Source organism: Pongo abelii, chromosome 21, assembly GCF_028885655.2.
Source record: "Pongo abelii isolate AG06213 chromosome 21, NHGRI_mPonAbe1-v2.0_pri, whole genome shotgun sequence".
Taxonomy (NCBI): domain Eukaryota; kingdom Metazoa; phylum Chordata; class Mammalia; order Primates; family Hominidae; genus Pongo; species Pongo abelii.
This window is the reverse complement of record NC_072006.2, coordinates 18,386,647-18,402,715: the sequence shown is the minus strand read 5'-3', so window position 1 is coordinate 18,402,715 and position 16,069 is coordinate 18,386,647. Positions and strand designations below refer to the sequence as shown.

Here is a 16,069-nt window from a genome sequence, read left to right as displayed (position 1 = left end):
CTGACCAGGTCCAGTGGCATCATCTCTCTCTATCCCATACTCTCACTTCCAACAGAGAGACTAATTTCCTGATATTAATTATTGATCACTATTCGCCATCCTCCCACACACCCTAATGCTGGGCTGTGCAGTGCCACAGCCACCCGCCACATGTGGCCACGGGGCGCTTGAAACGAGGCCAGTACAACTGACACCCACATACACAGGGAATTTCAAAGACTCAGTACACACACCCAAAATAAAATAACCTATGTTATAAATGATTCTTCTTATGTGTTGAAATAATATTTTGGATATATTAGGTTAAGTAAGAAATATTATAAACATTACCTTCACCTGTTTCTTTTTTACTTTTTGAAATGTGTCTCCCAGAAAGTTTTAAATTGCTCCTGGGTTCGTGTCACATCTCTGTCTGGCAGCAGCCCTGCAATGTAGTGTCCATGGCTCAGTCACCCAGGCTCCGTCTCTAGCTCCTAGATCACCTGGTGCAGGGGGAAGCTGGTGAAAAGTCTGTTTATTGAATAAGAAGAAGTTGTGAAAGGAGAACCCAGAGTTTTTTACTCAAATAAACGTTGATTCTTCTGTTTGAAAAGTTCCCTAGCACAGGGTATGGCCTGAGTCTTCTGCGGCTTCTGGAATCACACCTCTGCCTTAGTGATTTCTAGACCTTGACCAAATGCTCACGGATACTCTGGACCTCCGAAGACTCTGGAAGGCCGAGACCTCTATCTTTCCCTTTTCTGAGGAAATGAAGCTAGGGGGTCGCATGCTTTTAGGGCCCAGGGGGCCTTGACACCTCTCTGGAGGGCAGGGTGACGTAAGCTTGGGAGGAGGGACAGGTCTTTGGGAAGAGATGGAGCTGAGGGGGTGGAGCGGGTAGAAGGGGGGCATAGGTGTGGAAGGGGTGGGGGAAGAGGGGCCAGAAGTGGGGTGAAAAGAGGGGAAAGAAGAAGATAGGAGGGACAGGGACAGGGAGAGGCCAGGAGTGGGTAGGAAGGGAAGACAGAGGAGGGGCGGGATGAGGGGCGGGACGAGGGGCGGGAGGAGGGAGGGGCGATGAAGAGGAGCAGAGCTAGGGGGGCAAAGTGGGAGCAAAGACAGGAGTGGAGGAGGGAGACGAGGAGCAGGGGAGGCGGTGTCTGGGGGTTGAAAGGGGAATGGGATAGAGGAGAAGGAGCCTGAAGAGTGGAGGCATGGAGGGGCCCGAAGTGGGGAGGTGGGAATGGTCTGGGATGGATGGGGAGGAATGGGGAGGATAGGAGAGGCAGGGGAAGTTGGAAGGAAGAGAGTAGGAGAGGAGGGAGGGGGAGGGGAGGGGATGGATGGGGATGGATAGGGAGGGACAGGGAGACTGGGGGGCCAGGGGAGGGGAGGGAGAGGGGAGGGAGAGGGGAGGCGGGAAGGGAGAGGGGAGGCCGGGAGGGGCTGGGAGGGGAGGGAAGGGGATGGATGGGGAGGGAAGGGGATGGATGAGGAAGGACAGGGAGGCCGGGAGGGGCAGGGGAGGCTGGGAGGGGAGGAGATTGATAGGGAGGGACCGGGAGGTGGGGAGAGGCAGGGGAGGCGGGAGCTAAGAGGCGTTCCGGAAAAGGAAGCGCTGGGCGCGGGGGGGGGAGGGGGGACCGGAGAAGGCCGGAAGGGATAAAAGAGCAGTCGCCGGCCCCGCGGGGCTCTCGGCCTCGCTTCGGGATCGCAGCGGGTTCTCTCCATCTAGCTCCAGCCTCTCGCCTGCGTCCCACTCGTCGCGTCCCGCGTCCTAGCCGACCATGGCCGGGCCCCTGCGCGCCCCGCTGCTCCTGCTGGCCATCCTGGCCGTGGCCCTAGCCGTGAGCCCCGCGGCCGGCTCCAGTCCCGGGAAGCCGCCGCGCCTGGTGGGCGGCCCCATGGACGCCAGCGTGGAGGAGGAGGGTGTGCGGCGTGCACTGGACTTTGCCGTCGGCGAGTACAACAAAGCCAGCAACGACATGTACCACAGCCGCGCGCTGCAGGTGGTGCGCGCCCGCAAGCAGGTGCGTGCCGCCCCTCGCAGGGTCCGGAGCCCCGGCCCCGCCGCCCCAGCCCGCCCCGCGCTGCTCCCGGACCCCGTGCTGCTCCTCCCCGGCGCCTGGGCTTCTCACCCGGACCCTGTTCCCGGTCTTCGCTGTCACCCCCGAGCCCCTGGCGGGCGTGTCCGGGAATGCCCTGAGTCTGGCCTGGCCTGGAACCGCACGGACACGTCAGGTCCGCGCCCGGCGCCTAACATCAGCTTCCAGGCGCCAGCTGGAGCCGCGCCGCAGCGCGGGGGCAGGCACAAGACGTCCCACCCAGCTCTGTCCCGACCTCCTGGGACGCTGGGCTCCGGGTGCGCTGCTGAATACGCAGGAAAAGGAAAAACAGAGCCCCTCATCTGGCTGTCTCCTTGTTCTTCCACCAAATAATTTTTAAGCACTTTTGTTTCTTTTAACTTTTTATTCTCACGTAATTTCAGACTTACAGAGCAGCTGCAAAATAGCACAGGGCATCCCTGTAGATCTTTCACCCAGATCCCTCAGATGTTAGCACAGATGTTAACATTTTGCCCTGTTTGTTCCCCCCCCACCGCTCACTTTCCGAATGTGAATATGGGTGTGTGTATATGTACTGTATATGCATTTTTTGCCTGAATCTTTTGAAAGTAAACACTTAAGTGTGTTTTTCCTAAAAACAAGAGCAATATCTCACATAACCACGATTCCATTTTGAAAATCAGCACTGACACATTCATGATCTAATGCTCAGACTCATTCAGCTTTCCCTGTCTGTTGACGGCCTTCATGCCCTAGGACGCTCCAGGGCCATGAGTGCGTGAGTTCAGCCCTGTCCTGTCCCCTCAGCCTCTTTTAATCTGCAGCAGCCGCTGGGTCTGTGCCACGACCGTGCCATTTCCCAGGGTCCAGCAGGTGTGGATGGAGACTATGCTGACTCTGGGTGGGCTTGATGCTGCTCATGATGAGATCTAGGCCGTGAGGCTCGTCCGCCTCCCAGAGTACTCTCGGCAGGGGCCACACATGAGCCTGGCTCCTTGTCCTGCAGAGCCCTGCTTCCCTCCCCAAGTCACACCCCTGGGCACAGCCCCCTAGAACTAGTGGCCTTCACCCTCAGGCCGGCTGACCACCCCCTACAGCCCAGGGCAGCTGAGTCCCTGCTGGGGTGGAGCATGCCTGACCCTGCCTCTACCAGCTGATGCAGTTAGACCTTAGCCAGATGAGGACACCCAGCAGAGGGGAGTAGGGGGTTGGATCGGGAGGGAGCTTCAGTAGGGCTACCAGGCCCAGCTTGACCTGCATCCCGTAGCAGAGCAGCGAACAGTGACACAGACTTTAGAGCTCCTCCACTTTCTCTTGGAAATTCAGAGGAGTCCAGGCCAGCCGCGTTTCTCCTCCTGCAGCCGTCAGCTGGGGCGCTCTCCCTGCACAGGAGGGCCACTCCCTGGTGTAGGGTCCCCGCTTGCCCTGCACCTCTCTCTCACTGGGAGTGAAGCACAGGGCATTGTAGATCGTTGAGCCCTGGAGCCTATTTTACAGAGCAGCAGACTGACACCGGAGGGATCACAGGACTTGCATGTAGTTCTACAGGACTTGTGTGTGGTTCCACAGGGCAAGGTCTAGCACCCTGGTCCCAGGGTCCCTCATCCCATGCTTCTCCACAGTTCTGACAAGTCATGTCTGGGGGCGGCACTGTGCAGGGAAAGCATTCAGTTCTCTTCTGAAGTTGCAGCCCTAAGACATGCAGGTGTGTGACTCACTTTAGAAATATTGCCTCGAAAATCACACCTGGAATAGAGGCATGTGGGAAGCAATGTTTATTGGCCTAAAACATCAATGTATGTGAGCATCTCATCTGCTAGTGAGAAATGAGGAAAAATACCTCTGGGTTAAATGGCAGGAATGAGATGCTCTGTGGACTGAATGCCAGGAGCTGGAAGTTAGCCGAAATTTCATCATCACATGAGAGCCTTCCTAAAATAGATCCAGTGTCCCTGCCACCTGGGTCATAGGTAGCAGAATTCACTTAATCCTTGGCATTGGCATAAAGAAACAAGTTACTGGGGAGGCCTGGGGCATGGCATCCCTGCCAGCTGGCAGGAGGAGGTGGCTTGTGTGCCTTGCAAGTGACAGTGTGGGCAGCTAATGAAGGTAGGCTTGAAGCCCCAGGCAAGCCCAGTGACCCAGTCACAGTGAAGTTCCTGTGTGTGTAAGAAACTGACAGCGTGCTGTCCCTGCTTCCTGCTCTTTCACATGTGTAGATCGTAGCTGGGGTGAACTACTTCTTGGACGTGGAGTTGGGCCGAACCACATGTACCAAGACCCAGCCCAACTTGGACAACTGCCCCTTCCATGACCAGCCACATCTGAAAAGGGTATGTGCCTTATATGGGTCCAGGGCCAGTCATAACACTGCAGAGGGGTGTGTGTGTATGTGTGTGTGATGCACATGTTCTGCAGGGTATGTGTGCATGTGCCTGAGTGTCTGTACATGTGGAGGTGCATATGTGTTTCCAAGTATAGGTTTGTGTGGGGAGGTGCACGTGAGTGTGTGCAAGTGGGTGTGTGGATGTGTTGGGGAAGTGTGGGGGTTTATGCATGGATAGGTGTGGGTGTGTGAGTGAGTATATGTGTGTGCACATATGTGTGGGGGTGTCTGTGCACATACATGCACATACATGGGGGTTTCTGTGCACATACGTGCTGTATTATGAGGAATTACCTGCACTGTGTGTGTGTGCATGTGGGTAGATAGATGTGTGAGGGTGTATGTGGATTCATGCATAGATCCGTGTGGGTGAAGGTTAGGGTGAGTTCATGTAGATGCCTATGTGTGTGCATGTAGATGGGGTGGTGTGGAGAGGGGTGATGAATTTGATTTGCTAAGAGGGCTTTAGCTTGGGATTGGGGTACTGGGAGCTCCACCCTGTGTGCTTTGGAGTGTTGCCTACTGGACTGCAGGAAGCAGCCGCAGGGCTGGGTGCTGGGCAGGGAGATGGGGCTCTGTCTAATCCCAGCCTCAGGCACCTGCCCACAGCCACGGCCACGCTGAGCAGATTAGAGGGTACTAGAGGCCTGTTAGCAGCCAAACCCTCAGATCTGCCCCAGCTCACCCAACACCAGCCTCTCCAAGGACCCAGGATTTCTTGTGACGTCTCTGCTCCAGGGAGAGCCACACTCTCCTTGTCATCTCCTCACCACCCCATGCACTATGAGTTGGAATTTCCAGTTCCCTGGGTTCTTCCCTCTGGCCCCTCATAGTGCTGGCCTGGGGGCTGGAGGTGGAAGGAGCTGGGGGCAGTGAGCCGCCTCCCTCTGCCCTGCACCCTTAGGGCTCCCGAGGCCTTGCACAGGCTGCTCCTCACAGGGCTGTGCTGGGGCAGGAATCCTGCAGGCTGGGGTGGGGGCCCATGCCACTAGGTGGAGATGGAGCCCTGGGAGAGGGATGGAGCAGTCACTGCCCAGTCCAGCGGTGCTCTGGGATCATCGGGGGTGGGTGGAGGGGTAGGTAAGGGCCCAGTGTTTCACCTCCATCCTTCTTCACTCGCACTGTGATGTCCCGTGCCTGGGCATCTTCTGCTTTGAACTGTAACCCACACTGATTGTCCCCTGTGTTTTCTTTCACAGAAAGCATTCTGCTCTTTCCAGATCTACGCTGTGCCTTGGCAGGGCACAATGACCTTGTCGAAATCCACCTGTCAGGACGCCTAGGGGTCTGTACCGGGCTGGCCTGTGCCTATTCCCACCCCTGGACTGGTGGCCCTTGCCCTGGGGAAGGTCTCCCCATGTGCCTGCACCAGGAGACAGACAGAAAAGGCAGCAGGTGGCCTTTGTTGCTCAGCAAGGGGCTCTGCCCTCCCTCCTTCCTTCTTGCTTCTCATAGCCCCGGTGTGCGGTGCATACACCCCCACCTCCTGCAATAAAACAGTAGCATTGGCTCCCTCTGAGTTCTTGGCTGTCTGGGGATGTGCACACTCACAGGCAGGGTTTCCACAGTTCCTTTATGAAGCCTCCTTGTCCTGCTGGTGTGAAGATGAGAGGAGTGCCTGGGAGCTGACGCGGCCACAGCAAGGTCGTCAGGGGAGCTGCTGCTCTAGGAGACCTGAGTCTCAGAGCAGGGAGAGAGCAGCCAGGGGCTGGGAACCCAGGCATTGAGCCACAGCAGCCCCTGGTGAGGGGGTCAGGGAGAGGAGGGGTCCCAGGCTGCTGCCCCCAGAAGCTGGGCTGGTGATTTGGTCTGAGCTGCTGGTCAGACCAGGAGGAGGGGGCTGGCTGTGTTCACAGGCAGGGGCCAGGCCTCGGTGGAACTCACCAGGCCATAGATTCCATCTCTGCTTGCAGAGTTGAGCAGACCCCAGGGACTGAGCTGCTCTCATCAAATCCCCTAGACACTAAATAGCAATCAATGTGTGCTTCTTTCTAAAAGACTTAGGCCCCTACGTGGAAGCAGTCCAAAAAGCCTGTGTGTGTAACTGAGTGGGAGAAACGCCAGCCAGACCAGAGACTGGCAAGATCACACAGAGAAAGCAGCACCTGCTGTCATCCATCCTGGGAGGCTGTGCCCTCAGAGTTTTACAGGCTCATAGCCACCAGCCCTTTCTCTGGACTTGGATTTAAAACAAGTTGTTAGTCCAGCTTCATGGTAGGGATGAAGTTAAAGCACAAATGAGACCGACAATGCAGTGGACTCTTCTTTTTCCAAGGAGGATTAAGAGAGAACATTCCCTTCATGTCAGCATTATCCTATAGAATAGTGGATCTTTGTGCCATAAGCAGGAGGCTACAGTCCTAAGACACAGCCCACCCTGCATGGTCCTTCCCTTTGCCGTTTCAGGACGGGTGCAGCCCTCAGCCAGTGCTGCTGGGGCAGGGCTCCCAGGTACCTTCTAACCTCGGAGCTGCACTGATCCCCTCTTTTGGCTGCTGCCATGAACACTGAAGGTGAAATGACAAAGGAAAATCCACCCCAGTAGCTCCAAGGCCAGCACCCCACATGCTGTCCCTGCAAAGCCAGAGCAGGGGACATGGCAGGGAGAGTGGGGAGCATCTGCTTCCTTTTCCTCTCCACCCTGACTTGCTTTAACAGGGTCTTTGGGGTGAGGGAAGTGTAGCACCCCCTAGGAGGCCATAAGCTGAGGAGATTTGAGTCTGGGCCTCACCCTGCTGGGGGTGGGCGGTCTTAGTGACTCAGTTTTCTGTTGGGGGTTGGGGGATAGAAGTGGTGGTTGTGGTCAGGGGTAAAGGGTCCCTGCAGGGAGGTGCTCCTGGTTTTCTACCTCGGTGAAGGATCTCCTTTGACACAGGCAACCTCCATCCAGGCACGCAGTGGAAATGGACAGCTGACCATATAGCCCAGTCCCTTTTCTGACACACTTCTTCCTTGGGGAAGTTGAGGTTGGGGGCGGGCTATGCACAGGGCTCCCCAGCCTCCCTGTGTGTCTGCTCCCTTCCCTGCCCTCCGCCCGGTGGCCCCATGGGCCACAGCCCACAGGGAAGCAGGTTGGTGCCACCACTGCCTCCCCTCCGCAGCCGGCGAGCCTGTAAATGCCTCCCTTGGGCCCCCATGAGGCCAGTGAGCCAGAAGCCCCTCTGACCCAGAGGTCACTGTGACCAGCACATCCTGGAGAGGAGGCCTCGCCCTTGCACCTTTTATTTGCAAGAGTTACTTTTACATTTATTTTAAATGTTGATTTAAGTATATACTTCATCTACAGTTATCCATATAAATAGATTCATTACAGGGCCTGGCTCTGAATAAACACAGTAAGTTGGAGAGGCTTTTTCATTGATCTGGTTCTACACTGGTGGCTTTATAACATAGTGCTTTGACACCTCTTGCATTGTGATGCTGGTGAACGTTGCGGCGGGATCAGGAAGGGCCCAGTAGCTTCTGAGCTCCCTGGCATTCTTGCCCTGAAGGAAGCCAGCCTCTGCAGAAGGATCCCTCTCCCCAGGACGGTCAGGCTGGCGGGGTGTTCCTCGATGGCAAGCCTGCAGACACCTGCCCTCAAAGGCCCAGGGAGCTGAGAGGCTGAAGAAAGGCTGACAACTCTAGTTTCTTAGAAAGAAAGTTGTAATAGGGACCTGGGAACAGAAGCCGTGTCCTGCGTGGCTGCAAGACAGTGGATCCCCACCCCATTACCCCCAGACCCTGGGATTCTGTGCCATAGGGGAAAGGGTATAGGAGCTTCAGAAGGAATTTACCTAAGGGCTGGATTTACAGTAAACAGCAGATGAAATAGAAATCTTAGAAGCATTGATGGGACTGAGGCTCAGCATTGGCATCCAAGATGGAGTCTCCACAGGAGATGTCCCAGAGCCACTCCAGCTGACACCCACAGCAAATTTCCATAACCATAGGTCAGTTTCAGGATCTCAGTCCTAATTCTGGCTTGTTCTTTTCCATTTTATTAATTACTCCATTTTAAGTATATTTTTGTATCTGTTAGGTAATATTTTTATATCTTTATTCTTTATTCCCCCAAAATTTTGTTTTCTAAATGTATTTGTTCCTCCAAATGAAACATTTTTCAGGTTCAATAAGTAGAAATATTATGTTTTTTTAGGAAAAAAAAATTGACAACGTTTAACATTTGAGGCTTTCATTTTAGAATACCATGCATCTTGCAATACATTCCTGCTTTTCTGATGGTATTCAGTAGAGTAAATTTTATGCATCTTTCATATTTTCTGTGAAATTTATTCCTGGATATTTTATATTTTGGTCAGGAATATTTCCAAGTATTGTACCTCTAGTCTTTGCTGATAGACTAGTTAATAGTTCAATAGAAGACTATTGATTTTGCCTGTTTTGTTTTTTTTTTTTTTTACTCTGCCTTGGTGGTTTATTATTTATGGACTTAGAGGCTTGGGATGTTGCCACCCATGTTGTTGTGAGAGACAGAGGGGAGCTGGCTTATGATTGGCTGGCGGGAGTGACCTTGGACTAGGCCACAAGCCTCCCTAAAAGATGCAGAGAGAGCAAATCACCAGCCCTGTCCCATAACTCTAGGGCGAAGCTGGAGAGACGAGGCCCAGGAAGACAGCAGCTAGTCACCCCTTCCTCTCCTTATGCTCTGCTGTGCTGTCTGAGTTCATTGCTCAAACACACAAAACTGAGAAGCCATGAACACAATGGTGACTAAAATAGGGAACAGACATTCCTTTAATTACCCATACCTGCTCTCACCCTTGGTGCTGGGATGCCAAGTGGGTCACTTCCAAATCCTGTCACCTGAGGCTTATGGGGTCAAGTCAGATGTGCTCAGGCCACTGTGACGTCAGCTGGGGCTCTGGCTCCCTTGAGACCAGGTCAGGCTCATCTGAACTCTAGTCTCAAGCTTGGCTCTACATGGCATCACTGGGGAGCCTGGCTGCACGTGGCAATCTCGTGGTCCCAGTCGGAAAAGTTGATTATGTTCTGGGATGGGACGTGGACATTGGATGTTTAAATACTCCTCCCATTGCTTCCCCAAGGAACCACTGTACTATAACTCAATTAGAGTCCCAGTCAAAGTCCAGTTGCCCCTAAAACATCTGCAAATTGCAGCAGGTAAAGATAGTCTCATGGTCACATCTGCCTGTGGACACACTTCCTGTGCCAGATATCTCTGCAAACGTTTAGCCCAGCCCCCTTGATTTCCAGTAAATGAAACTCAACAAAGCAAAAGCAAATGGAAATTCCTTCCACCAAAGCTTTGTTTGGGGCAATGAAATTTGTTGGTGATTTCAGGAAATCACCTCCTGCCCTGTGGAACAGTAACCCCCGCTTCCTCAAACCCAGCACTGGGTATTTCTGTCCTTGAAATGCCCTTGGCTTCCCTCCCAAAGGTAGTTGCCAGTTGACCTTCACATTCCACCCCCCCCACCAGTCACCCGCCTGATTGTTCCCCTGCGTGCCCTTCGCAGTGGAATTCCCCATCTGTCCACGCCTCCTCTCCACTGGGTCCCTCAGCAAGTCCAAAGGCTCCTTTGTGGGGTAGAACAACACAGCTCTTTGTAGACTTCCCCACACTCATCAAGGTGCTTATAAACCAAAGGCCTTCCTAGTGAACAGGACCACCTTCTTTGTGAGGGACTTGAGATCACGAATAGCAACTGTTATTTATTTATCTATTTATTTTACCCAAATCCAGGACCCTGATGAAAAGACTGAGGAAAATGCCGCCTTTCCTGAATGGCTACCAGGCAGGGAATGATGCTGGGAAGTGTTTACCCCACAGGCTCTGTGCCTTCTCTGACTGGGCAGCTCATGCTGTATGCATGGAGGCATCATTACCAAACACACCTCTGAGGCCAGCGGCCAGCGTCTGACTCACAAGCCATGACTGCCCCACCTTCTTACAACAACAATAGCAGTTTCCCCGTGAGGATTCACCCCTCCTCCCCTCTCACTCCGCCTTTTTCCAGGGAAGCTGACTCTACCCTTTGGACCACAGCTTGGAGCACTTGACCCTGGCTAAGCTGGTCAGGGCAGTGGGTCTCCCTCCCCTGAAGCCTCAGTGATTGGCATGAGGACAACACGTGACCTATGTGTGGCTGCCCAGGACCCACATAGGCTTAATGGTGGGATTTTGTTTGACTGTGTGATAAGTGGGTTCTTCCTTCCCTGCTGAGTGTGAAGATAAAAAAGACATGAGGTCTGGGGTCAACTTGGAGCCTGTTCGAGAATGAAGCCAAGTTATGGGGAGCAACAAAACAAGAGACAGCAAGGAAACCAGGCCTGGTGGTGCACTCCCAGCTATTCTGGAGGCTGATGCGGGAGGACTGCTTGAGCTCAGCAGTTTGAGGCTGCAATGAGCCATGATTTCACTACTGAACTCCAGCCTGGGCAAAAGAGCGAGACCCTGTCTCTCAGAAAAAGAGAGAAACAGACAGCAAGGAGCAGGTGGGTTATAATGGAGTCCCTGCACCAAGCAGAGCCTGATGCCCGCCCTTGCTCTGAACTTCCTAGTTATGCGAACCAACCACCAGGCCAGTTGGGTTGGGTTTCCAGCCCTGTGCGCTTGTCTGTCCTCACTGACAGACAAAAATAACTCATTAGTCGGTTCTCAGACCCACAGTCCCATGACATTTCTTGACTGTTTCAGAAGTAATGCCTCAAGGACCAGCTTGCAGAAAGTGGAGGACCTGCCCCCTGGACCTTACAAGTAGCAGGCCACTCTTAAAAATGCAAGGAACACAGATGTCACCATGACTGAAAAATAGAGGCTGGCCCTGCCTCTGAAGATGCTGCAATGGACTTGTGTTCAATGAGAAATTAGCTGTAACTTCCTTTATTGAGATATAATCGGGCTCATCATTAAGCTGTGGTCAGCCAGAAGTGTAGCTGTGCCCCTGGGATTGAAATCAGCAATCAATCTGGACATCCTTTTTCTATCTTCATGAGGCACCTCTCCGGTACCAACCAAACTTAATGGGGATCCCCCGGGACTTCTCATAAATGGAATTGATTTGAACTCAGGAAACCCTCAAATAGGCCAGAACAACTCACTAATTAAATTCATCCCCCCCAAAAAAAACACAAAAAAAACACACATGATAGGAAAAAAATTTTGCAAATTATATATCTGATATAGAACTTGTATTCAGAACATATAATGAACTCTTACAACTCAATAAGACAGGTAACCCAATTTAAAATTCTTTTAAAAAAGAAAACCCAATTTAAAAATAAAGTCAAATAACCTAATTTTTATATAACTCAAAGTTTTTAAAGAAACAAACCAATTTAAAAGTTCCAAAGGATCTGAATAAACGTTTTTCCAAAGAAGATATGTAAATAGCCAATAAACACATAAAAAGGTGCATAACACCATTCGCTATTAGGGAAAGGCAAATCAAAACCACAATAAAAAGCAACTTCAAAGCCACTACATGGTTGCGGTCAAAGAGACCACAAATAACAACTTGGAATCTTTATACATAGCTGGTGGGAATGTAAAATGGTGCAGCTGCTTTGGAAAACAGTTTCACAAGTTTTCAAAAGGTTAGACCTACCATATAACCTAGCAACTCTACTCATATTTATATGTCAGCTACAAATAAAAACATTAAGTTCACCAAAAAATGTACACATGAAAGTTCATAGCATCATTATTAAAATCAGAAAAAAATATTAAAAAAAAACCTCAAATGTTCATCAACTGACGAATGGATAATCAAGATATAGTGTTAGTCTATTCATACAATGGAAAATGAACAGGCATAAAAAAGAATGACATGACCTGTGCTACAACGTGGAGCAATCTTGAAAATGTGCTAAGTGAAAGAAGTCAGCAAGCCATGCTGAAACAAGTCAGCATTCATACAATATGATTCAATTTATATGAAATACCCAGAACAGAAAAATGTATAGAGAGAGACTGTAGATTAGTAGTTGTCTAGGGCTGGGGGCAATAGAAGGCAGAGTGACTGCTAATAGGAGGTTTCCTTGGAGGGATCATGAAAATGTTCTAAAATCAGATTATAGGTCTATTTGCACGATTTGTGAATATACTCGGAACCACTGAATTGTATACTTTAAGTGGGTGAGGTATGTGAAAATTAAATGTCAATAAAGCTGTTTAAAAAAATTTCATCCCAAAGCTACATTTTACCCAAGGCAAATGTTTACTACCGCTTCTCTTTCAGTCCCAAATAATTTCCAGCCATATATTCTAGTCAAGCCTCAACAAAATTAAACAACACCACAACTTACGCCAGTTACAAGCCAATGTGCAAATGCCCCAAACTTGACCATAAATTTATCACCCAACCCCCATCATCTCATTCCCAGGAAAAACTAAACACAAGATCAACTCCCCTTGCAAGTTGAAGTCCTAAGACATTGAAGTCTAAAGAAATTACAGCCCACAATAAAATTCTTAAAGGGTACAAACAATTCTTCCCAAATTCTTATTTGGCTCAGTCTCAGGCTCTCAGCCACTGAGACCCCCAAGCCTTAGTGCATGTGTGACAGGTGACGGTGCAGTGCCTGTAGCCCATTTCTCACTGTGATTGGGTGTATTTTTTAAAGGTAGAGAATCCCAAAGTGCAGTTCCTGGACCAGCAGCAGCAGCACCAGAGATCTTGTAAGAGATGCAGCTTCTTAGGCCACACCCCAGCCTGTTGAATTAGAAACCCTGGGGTGTGGCCCAAGAATGTGTGTTCACAAGCTGTGAGGCAAAGTAGTAAACATGAGAAGCAGTGTGTGCTCATGCCTGCTTGCAGTGAAATTTTGGAAAGTCCTTGATTCTTTCCTTGTGTTCAAGCCCCACTCCTTTCCTCTTCTTACACAGTCCACTGCATTTTGCCCAAGGGATACCCTAAGGAAGGATATAAATCAGCCACTTCCAGTCTGCTCAAGTCATGTGATGTTGAACAGGTCTTGTTTATTCTCTCACCTTGAGTGGGATAACTGTTTTCCATCAGAATAAGCACTGACCTGAGACGCCGGTGGCTGACTCCCCTTTGGTAGGTCCCACCTCTCCTCATCCTCTCTTATTTTCCTTGTTTATCAAGCACGTCCTCTTGAAGCTGAATCAAATCTGTATCTTCACCTACATTGTCTGCATCACCTGAGAAACCACCAGTGGAGCTTCGATGATTTCAGGTTGGTGAAGTTGGTCAGAAGACCTGGCCTGGTTGCTAAGACTGTGGTCCTCACTCCTGGGGGCACAGAATGAGGCTGGATAAGGAAGGTTAGGGGGCTATACTGACTCATCCACTTGTGTGAAGCCCTGTGAGATCACTTCTCAGCGGGCTCCTTTCACTTGCATCCTCACGTGTCAGCATCTAACTCTTTTGCAAGGTAAGCAGTCCTACATGGTACCAGCCAACCGCCAGAGTCGTAAGTTCCTGATACTCAATACAGCAGGGAAAGAGAACAAAAGCCCCTTGTTCATGATGTAGCTTCCCTAATCTCCAGCCAATCAGCTCCAAAGCCCAAGAATATATTAGCTACAAATTCCTACTTTGGGGGGAGTGGAGGGCTAAGAACTTCTCTGGGGTCCCACCTGTGCAAGTAGGCTGAAGGTTTGGCTTATAGTGTCATTTCCCTCATCTTAATAGTAAAAAACACATTCCTAGGTGGAGATTTTATGTGCTAATGATGCACACGATGCATGTTAGAGCACGTAGATGCTGAGTGCATGCGTCAACCGCAGGTCCACCTTTGCGTACTTGACCTCACCAGTATTTTATGAATGTGTATGAACGGCTCCCATAAGGGAATTCCCCTTACGGCACTAGCTGCTGTTTCATCTTCTGAGCAGCCCCCTCTGCCTCTCAGAGTGTAGCTGTTGCTTTGCAACAAACTTCTTTGCCTACTGTTACTTTGGACTTGCTCTCAAATTATTTTGTGTGGCGAAGTCAAGAACCTGAACCAACAACTATAAGAATCACCTGGATGCATTGAATGGATGCTGGTTCACAAGCCTCATCCAGACAACTAAAGTCACACGCCCCAGGTGATTCTAACAGTTGTAGGAAGCAAACCTTCAACTGTTCTTACTGGGAGTCCTCTTTGTGCAGACCTAAGAGGCTCCGCCCGGATGCCAGTAGCTCCCTGGATCCTACCTGCACCCCACCAACCACCCGAGGTATCATTCTGGCCTGTCCTCTGAGACCACTCTACTCTTCATCAGTGAGATGCCTTTGGCCCCATTCACTCTTTCTTTCTTTCTTTCTTTCTTTTTTAGGCATAAGAATTTTGTTTTGTTTGTTTTTATTTGTACAAATTTATGGGGCACATGTGAAATTTTGTTGCATTTATATAAATGCATACTGATTAGGTCAGACTGTTTAGGGAGTCCATCACCAGAATACAATACATTTTTGTTTAGCTATAGTCACCTTACTCTGCTATCAAACATCAGATGTGTTTCTTCTATCTAACTGTACATTTGTACCCTGTAACCCACTTCTCTTCATCCTCCCCCTTCCATATCTCACCCTTCCCAGTCTCTGGTATCTATCTTTCCACTCTCTGCTTCCATGTGATCAGACTTTTTAGCTCCCACATATAAGTGAGAACATGCGATATTTGTCTTTTTGTGTCTGGCTAATTTCACTTAAGATAGTCCCAGTCAGTGTTTCTAATTCAGCAATAGCTCAGGTGTCTCTCACCTTTTTAGTGGCCCCTGCGAGAGAAATTGAATCAAGGTTGGTCCTCATCTCCCTCTCTGCCAGCCTTCAGAACCACATTGTGCTTTGTGTCAAATTGGTCCCGGTCCTTAAATTCATAGGGAAGTCTCTCTCTTCTTGCTGAATTAGTCAGTGTATTGATATGGTTTGGCTGTGTCCACACCCAAATCTCATCTTGAATTGTAATCTCCGTAATCCCCATGTTGAGGGAGGGACCTGGTGGGAGGTGACTGGATCATGGGGGCAGTTTTCCCCGTGCTATCTTTATGATGGTCAGTTCTCATGCAATCTGATGGTTATGTAAATGTTTGACAGTTTCTTCTTTACATACACTGTCTCCTGCTGCTGTGTGAAGAACATCCTTGCTTCCCCTTCACCTTCTGCCATGGTCATAAGTTTCTTGAGGCTTCCCCAGCCATGTGGAACTGTGAGTCAGTTAAAACTCTTTCCTTTATAAATTACCCAGTCTCAGGTATTTCTTTATAGCAGTGTGAGAACAGACTAATACATGTATCAACTTGGTTTCTCCAGAGAAACAGAGCCAACAGGATAAATATACTCACGCACATCTACATATAGAGAGAGATTGTACCAATAGGATATATATTATGTGCACATAAATAGAAAATTATACATATATAACATGAAATGTATACACATATTTGTACATATATTAAGATACATTTATATTTATTAAGAGAATGTGTGTGTGTGTATATATATATATGTATATATGTAAAGAGATTTATTTTAAAGAATCTGTTTATGTGATTGTGGGGCCTGGCAAGTTCAGGATTTGTCAGGCGGGCAGGATATGTTACAGTCTAAAACAGACTTCACTCTTCTTCTGGAAATCTCAGCTTTTGCCCTTAAGTCCTTCAACTAACGGAATGGGGTCCAGCCACATTATCTAAGGTTATTTTCTTCACTGAAAATCAACC

The 16,069-nt window shown here is 49.9% G+C and overlaps 1 protein-coding gene across 1 annotated transcript; it reads left to right on the top strand.

Moving 5' to 3' along the window:
- Window positions 1–362: 362 nt before the first annotated feature.
- Window positions 363–5,941, top strand: CST3 (cystatin C). Its single transcript, XM_063720688.1, has 3 exons — window positions 363–2,009; window positions 4,265–4,378; window positions 5,631–5,941. Exons 1-3 carry the CDS (start codon window positions 1,767–1,769, stop codon window positions 5,712–5,714), a joined length of 441 nt encoding a protein of 146 aa, XP_063576758.1. The 5' UTR covers window positions 363–1,766; the 3' UTR covers window positions 5,715–5,941.
- The last annotated feature ends 10,128 nt before the right edge of the window (window positions 5,942–16,069 follow it).

Excerpts from the sequence above, each read along its gene's own strand:
- CST3 (XM_063720688.1), top strand. The coding sequence starts at position 1,767 with ATGGCCGGGCCCCTGCGCGCCCCGCTGCTCCTGCTGGCCATCCTGGCC. Across the intron at positions 2,010-4,264 it reads TGGTGCGCGCCCGCAAGCAG|ATCGTAGCTGGGGTGAACTA; the intron begins GTGCGTGCCGCC and ends TCACATGTGTAG. Across the intron at positions 4,379-5,630 it reads ACCAGCCACATCTGAAAAGG|AAAGCATTCTGCTCTTTCCA; the intron begins GTATGTGCCTTA and ends TTTCTTTCACAG.